The sequence below is a fragment of the Apaloderma vittatum genome, unplaced genomic scaffold (assembly GCF_000703405.1).
Source record: "Apaloderma vittatum isolate BGI_N311 unplaced genomic scaffold, ASM70340v1 scaffold1188, whole genome shotgun sequence".
Classification (NCBI taxonomy): domain Eukaryota; kingdom Metazoa; phylum Chordata; class Aves; order Trogoniformes; family Trogonidae; genus Apaloderma; species Apaloderma vittatum.
Window position 1 is genome coordinate 230,719 of NW_009732291.1, and position 7,866 is coordinate 238,584.

Genomic DNA, 7,866 nt, shown 5'->3' on the forward strand with positions numbered 1-7,866 from the left:
CTCCATCCACAGTCTGGAACATCATGTGCTGTGAGCACATTTATGAGAAGTTTGTAAATACAAATGGTATTAAAATACTTGTGCTTCCAAGATGTTCCGTTCTTTTGCTGCTTTTTTTTTTTTTTAAAAAAAGTAATTTGTTATTTGGAGTATTTTCCTCAAATGTCTGTGGGAACTAATATCAGAGAATCACAGAATGCTAGGGGTTGGAAGGGACCTCGAAAGATTATCTAGTCCAACCCCCCTGCCAGTACCACTATTAACTTTTCACTTAAATGAAGTCCTTCCTTTCACGAAAATGTTATGGCGAAGCTTTCACAGATGCACATACATAACGAAAAGACAATAAATACATAAATATTTATTAGCCAGTGTCCTCCTCAAGACCATGCAACAGGAGTTGCTGGACTGAGCCAACAGAGGATTAGACAAGTTATTTCACTGGCCAAAAACTTATGAAAGAAGAATAACAGAGCTTTATGCTACATGTGCTCAGAACAGACAGAAGGACTCTTGGGAAATCGGGATTAAAAAACCTGCAGATAAGACAAAGAGGCTGGAAGGAAGCCAACATAATACAGCAAGAAGAAAAAGGTAAAAAGCAGGGAAGAAAATTATAATCCAAGTCACATACTTGCCTCACATAAATGGGCAGTGATGTATACCTGATTTTTTCCTCCAGAAGTGGCAGCAGGTTGAAAGTTCTTACTAGCCCCTACAGACTCACAGGTTGCTTTTGTCAGTCTAAGGCCTGGGACCACTGCAGTCTTTGGCCACACAACTGCCCTCTCACACTCTTCTGGGGCTGAGCACAGAAGTTAGCATCAATAGTTCTTTATACTAACACCTCACTAAAACACAAATATTAGCTTTGCTATTATTTCAGGATGTCTAAGTATGGACGCATCCCTGCATCACAGAAGTTTCACATCATCAAGCTCTTCATCACAAACATGAGTCTAGATAGTTCAGCAAATATAATTGGCAGAAACACCAAAAATGAGCAGTTAAAAGGCACCAGAACCCAAGCATCTCCCAAAGGAGGATCATTCAGTCCAACTGCCACGACCTACCACAACTTTTCATCCCACAGTACACAAAACTATGAATAACTATTAAAAATCATTAATAATTTACACAGAATTGAAAATCGTTCCCTGCCATGTGCAAGCTTGAATATAATACTGAAACACTATTTTGAGTGCTACAAAATATTGCTATATATAATTTATTTATAGATATTTACATCATGTTTCATAATGGGTCATGCCCTCCCTGCAGATTTCAAAATCTTATTCCATCATTCAGAAAATACTGTAAGGAATTTTTTCTGCATTCAATAATATCACAACTTGACAGCAAACATACTACACAGTGCTGCCTTCCGACACCCTGAAGATGGATTTCCATTCACCAGATTTAAACTAACCTTTCTAATGGCCACACATCAGAGAGTCATGTAGTGAGGAGCTTTGCCTTTGTGTGGGATCTCATTCTCGTGTTGCGGCAGGTACTTAAAGAGTACTTTTTTTCCTCAAAGGAATTTTGATGTCCAACTTCCTTTGAAGGCTCCCTTCCTACGTGTCTTTGAAAATCTGATCTTCAATTTGTTATCCATTTTCCCTTCCCAGTTGATATGAAAATGCCTTCTTCCTTCCAAACATTCAAAAATGAGGGCAGAAGCACTTCCATACTCCTAACATGAATGAAGTGTAGCTGTTTGGAAAACCATGGCTCCTTCTCCCAGTCTTTATTTACTCTTTCTCATTCCAGTTGCATAAAACATCATCACAATGAGCAATAGGTTTCTGTTTCTCACTCTGTGTCACCCATCAGAACTAATTTACATTCTTTAGATAAAAGTAAAGATCACTGCAGGCAGAAACTGGATGTAGTTGAATGCTATGGAAAACAGCTTTGCTACTCCTTTCAAATTTATTGATTAGCCTTTCTTCTCCAAAGTATATGTACCAAAGTGGGGGCAGCTCTTGAAATAGCCACTAGCTGTTTGATAAAACTTAACAATTGTATTAACTTCTGTTGTTATTGTTTCTTCAACTCCTTCAGTATCACCCACTACAGCAATTCGCTGAAAAAGGAAGATTAGAGGCAAGGCATGACTATGAATAGATTTTCTTAGACAAGTCATACAGGGACAAATTTTTAATGGTGTCCAGTGTCTGCTGTTGCCTACGACAGAGGGTATTTTGTGGAAAAACACTTAAAAATAACAGGGAAAACTCAAATACTGCAGTATTCATATCATCAGCATCATCTTGGCATGACAGGACTGCTTCTTCTGAGTGCCTTTAGCCAGACATTTTAGTGTTACTCCTCTACATCTGATCCTGGGAAATTTCTGACTGGTCAGAGTCTATAATTTCCTTGTTACTTCCCCATCACTGATTTGAACACCATGCTGCCTGGCCAAGAGAAGAGGAAGAAAAAAAAAACACACCAAAAAAACCCAGTAAAGGAATTACTTCCTATTGCTATGATTTTTTAATTTTTTTTTTGAATCAAGCTGTTAAGGAAATGCTACTTTTTCCCTCACCACATACACATCTAGAGCTATGAAGACTGTATCTTAATCTGCTATGAACCTAAAAGGATACTGTTCTACAGAAATCACTACAAGAATCCTGTAGAGCAATTGCTATCTGAGACAAGAAGTAGCAAATCTGACTTGTTTTAAAATGTTTAGATAGAAGGAAATAAATAGCAGTCAACCAAAACCCCCCTGAACTTCTTCGTCTGCAGTCCTTGGCCAGCACTACCTGGTCAATCCTGCACTACAGTAATTTTGCTTCACCAAAGTGAAATTAAGCACATAAAAGAGTTATTATTTCAAAGCTGCACACAGAGATTAAACTCAGACTCAATAACACAACTAAATTCCCATTCAGTGCTTTGAAAACTTACCACTAAGTGTAAAGCTAAAAATATTAGCTATCCTCCAACCACATCCTCTTGTAGAACAACATCAATAAGAGACAAGTCTGAAAACGTGCCTTAGAGGAATTAATGAACATATTTGTTTGAAACAGGGCCATTTCACTTTGGGACAGGTTTTTAAATTTTTTTTCTCCCTCCTCTTCATCTAGTGAACATATCCTGCACTTCAGGGTATGGAAATTTGCCTAAATCACACCCATAGTCAAATCAAATTTAACATATCTTTACAAGATATTTACGACATGCAAATACCTAGAGGCCCTGTTTCTCATTCACATGAAAGTTCCCTATGCCAGAAAATGAGAGATTTTCTATGCTATTGAGAAATGCATAGTAAATCAGACATTGGTTTCACATAGTATATTTAACATGTGAAGGTTCAGCAACCCACATCTCCACTCCACATGCAATAAGCAAGCAAACCACACTGCAACATTTTAAGAAACGTGTTTGGCAAACCCTTATGACTGCATCCTTACAATCTGCCACTTGTGTCTCAGCAGTATTCTGCTTCAAAAATCTCAGAAAAAATAATTTTACTTCACTCTTCATTAAAAAAAAAAAAAAATAGAAACCATTGCTTCATTCACTCCATTTTTTCTTAAGCCTATTTAGCAGCTCAAGGAACCTAAATCGAACATTTTCTCACGATAGAAGAGATTCACAGTAAAAATTCCACCTTCAGATTCTTAGGTATCTGCTTCGATCACAAATTTTGCCTTCAGCCAACATCTAATTCAGAAATAAATTATTCAGTCATGTTTCCTTCACAAACTTTTCCTTATTTGTGAGTTAAGAGCAATCAGAGACAGGAATTTTCAATTTAGAAAGTCTAGACCAGGATCGCCAAGCACACAAGCTATTTCTCGGGACGCTTTCTGGACCACATCAGAAAACGCATGCTGAGCGCCCGCGCCTGCTGCGCCCACCACAGCCACCCAAACCTGCGGGGCTCTGTGTGCTAGGGCTTAGCAACCAGTCTGCAGTGCTGAGGAGGGTCATGTCACCTGAGGGAAAATTGCAAACAAAAGAAAACCATTTGGCTTCGGCTCAGGAGGGAAACGTGTATCGCAATTTACAGCCTTCTGGGTAAAATTCACCTGAAATTAGTAAAGCTGAGGTTTAAAATTCTAACGTCAGGTATGTTACCGTGGTTTAATTTTCTTTCTTCAGTAAACTCCGATACCTACCCAGAAGCTGGGATATTATTTCCAAAATTATTTGCTACCTGAAGTCAGTGCATGAACAGATACAAAATATAGCTCATTTCCTTACCAAGTAACGTTAAGCACCCCATTTTTCGGAGTGCATGTCTGCACAAAACAGCTACTTAGAGCAAAAAGTCGAGCCAGATGGAGAGTGTCTTTCAGTGTTCCAAGGAACACTCCCCATTTTTGTGCTACTAAAGAACCTTCAAGTTACACAGAAAGTACAAAAGCTGGTGAAGTTTATAGTAAAGGCTTTCGTGAGCTAGAGGAATTTTAATCTGAAAGGGCCAAGCAATTTTATGCTGTACCAAAATGGACATATAGCTGATAATACGATATAAAAATATAATAATATACTTGTGTATTTAAAGTGAAGAAGATTCATCTGTGAAATATTTTTCTGCTTAAGCTACACTAACACATTAAGCACTTTATTTATTCTTTAAAAAGACACTTTTTTCTTTTTTTTTTTCCAAATGGCTTACAATTTGATTGCAGCAATACTTTTACAGCACTAGCAAAAAGTAAATTATACACAACTCTGGTACAAATGCCTGTTAATCTGATAACCCATAAACTCTCCCCACTACAGAGGACTCCAATTGGAATGAATAACAGAGATGTTTGGGGAATTGAGGGTGGACAACATCTGTTTGATTGACATGTGCCTTTCCTGGAAGAATGCAATGCATGTCCATAATCCTAAACAGTCTGACAGTACTAACATGACCCAGTTCTTAAGGGAAAAAAAGCATATTTTTGCTCCAACAGTTGTTTAACTATACATTTCTACTGAACAGTAATAATGAAGCTCTAGTAATGCATTAAAATCCATTCACATAGCTAGCCAAGTGCCATGTATGATCTTTCCTACTACTGCCACAGAAAAGTTACAGGAAAGAGTATTTTTTTGCTGATTATTATATAAACCCTTCTGTGTTTCATTACATGTATTATTATACGTATTATGTATGTATGATAGAGGTATTATATTACTGGCAAAGCTGTTAGTTAGGTTGTTCTGCTCTTAGTATTCTACTGAGAACAAACATAACTTATCAACTGCCTGACTGCTTCTTGAAAAATAGGTATCAGTTTACTCCATTGAATTACTACACCTGTTTGAATTTTGGCCACTCCATCAGAGCAGCAAGCTAGCCCGAGGAAATTTCAACACTCAGTTTTATTAGCCTACTTGACAACACTTTCATAGCCTTAGGAGCTTGCAAAAAGTAAGAATGTAAATGCTGAAATAGTGAAAGAGACTGAAAGATTGTGTTTTGTAGTACAAGAATTGTAAACACCACTTTTTTTTTTCCTCATCAATAAACTACACTTTCAGGTTTTTTGGATACTTTTATTTTAAGCTCTGCGCATAATGTCTGCTTAGTCCATTGGAACTCTGTGAAAGGTACCTAAACCTGGAATGAAAGCGTTTGCTGAAACTTGATAATAGTAGCTACTGATAAACATTGAACATCAGCCCTACACACTGCATTACATAAATGTGGAACACCTAAAATAGTAAAACATTTTCTCTATATGGCTTACTGACTGCAAGAACATGAATGCAATAAGGAGGAAACACAAACTACAAAACACTAAAAAAATTGTGGCTCACCTTCTGTGCCATTGGGTGTCATGGAATTATTATTTATATGTGAGTTATCAAGTTTTGGACCACTGGGGGATTCACTACTACCACTTAGTCGGCTGTGTGGGCTGGCTAGATCCTGCATTTCCATAGACCTGAAAACAAGATGCAACTAGTTTTAGTGACATATTCAACACAGATTACAGAGGAATTATCTATATGAGACGCTGCCTGCTAATAATCAACATCCTGAAAGCACTTAGTGAAATATGAACAGCTTCTCCCAACTTCACCTTCTCTAATACTAAATTCATTTTGTAGCCCCACACACGACTGTCCAGCTACTGTAATTATTTTTACAGCTTCTAACAGAATGAAATTTAGATACGAAGTAGTGTACATTAAAAATTGATGTCATCCTGTAGTTTTAAGATACGTACAGAGACGGAATCACCAATATACGAAGGCATACATTCCCTTAACAACAAATTAACACTCTGCTTTTTCAAGATTTACTGCTTAGTGGCAATATAATGGGCCTCCAAAACAAATAAAACGCTTTAAGCAATTGTGGAAACCTATCATCTACTGACAGGGAATGAGATATTCCTGATGTATGTGTTTACTCTGGCAAACTACTTAATTGTTCCTCTGTTTCTGTTGAAACAAATGCCGCATTAAAACATTATTATGTCTGCTCACTTGTTTGCTTTGTGGATTACACAAAGTGTGCCCAACTGAACAGAGATATGACCAACATACAGTGAATCCATATAGGCGCTAGTATGCCTTAGCACGCCTCTGTCTCTCAGCAGCTGTCGCTTCACCAAAATAAGAAGAGAGCAATTCCAATTAGAAGCAAAATTTAAATGTTCATACATCACACAAGCAGCTAAACATTTCCAATGTGAGTTTTTAATAGCCTTATATAAAAAGTCAACAGCCATCACCACCATGACATATCCGTGGCTGATATTTGGGGAAGCTTACAATTGAAGTGCCCCATCCTTCTCTTTCTTTACACATAAAACTTTTGATAACGTTATTTGAGGTACTCAGTCTAAGTAATTGCTCCCACTAGAAATTTCATAGGTCACTGTGCCTCCAAGGCATTTGAACCAGCAATTTTTCAGTTTAAAAGAAATTCTTAGGCTTTTTTAAAGATAATTAAAATAACATAAAAAATTCCTCCCACAGTAATAGTACAAATATCCTTAAGCCTAAATGTCATTTCAGCTATGAAGTTTTCACATTTTAACTGAGATATTATCACAAGTTCTAAACACAAATCCTTGATTTGATATTTCAGTACCTAAACTGATCTACACATAACGAAGGATGATATTGCAATGGGTTTGAAAAGCCAGTATTTAATATTAAGTCAAACAACTTAGTGAAAACGTGTACACGCTTGTGTTTTACAGACTTGGTTGCACACACGTAAAAGCAATACTCCAGGACTTACTCATCTGGTTAATGAGGACAACAAGAATAAATATTTACGTATTATTTGAAGTTAAAAAAAAAAAAGGAATAAAAGACTTCCGGAAAAATAGCAATTTTCAATCAAATCCTTACCTGCAGCTTGAGGAAACAGCAACATCTGAACGGGTTTGGGACTTCTGCACCTGTAAACCAGGGAAACAAACAGAAGCCTCTATCACTCCGCTTCACCACAAGGCCTTAATTTAAAGAAAGGATATCACCGTGGATGACAATTCTGTCCTTTAAACCCAAAAACGAGAGGAGGAGGGCACGTTGCCCCTGAAAGGCATATTGTCTTTAAATTGAAGGATCAACTGTTGTTTCCCCGGCAGGTCTCTCTCCCTCCCTCCCTCCCCGCGCTGGGGGGACGGCGGCCAAGTGACGGGATAGTGATTCATCAGGGGCCCGTGACAGCTGCAGAGGGGCTCACTCCTCCCACGACATGGCACGGCTCCGCCGCGCACCCCCGCGAAGGTAACCCCGGCACATCGCCCTGCCGAGGGCAGCCCCAAGCCCGCCAGCTCCCTTCCGACCCTCTTGCCTCTCCTTATCGCCGGCCAAGCTCTCTCTCCCTCTCCCATCCCCTTCCCTCTTGACAGCTTCTTTGCCCTCATCGTGTTGGCT

The 7,866-nt window shown here is 38.4% G+C and overlaps 1 protein-coding gene across 4 annotated transcripts in view; it reads right to left on the bottom strand.

Annotated features, from left to right (window-relative positions):
- The window catches only part of EYA1 (EYA transcriptional coactivator and phosphatase 1), an 85,638-nt gene extending 78,259 nt beyond the window's left edge, over positions 1–7,379 (bottom strand). For 3 of the 4 annotated variants that reach the window (XM_009875461.1, XM_009875462.1, XM_009875460.1), the window contains exon 1: positions 5,785–5,908. In XM_009875461.1, the coding sequence (XP_009873763.1) occupies positions 5,785–5,908 (124 nt within the window). Of the gene's footprint in view, positions 1–5,784; positions 5,913–7,335 lie in introns of those variants that run through there. The other variant, XM_009875463.1, reaches the window with a different exon arrangement.
- Between the last annotated feature and the right edge of the window lie 487 nt (positions 7,380–7,866).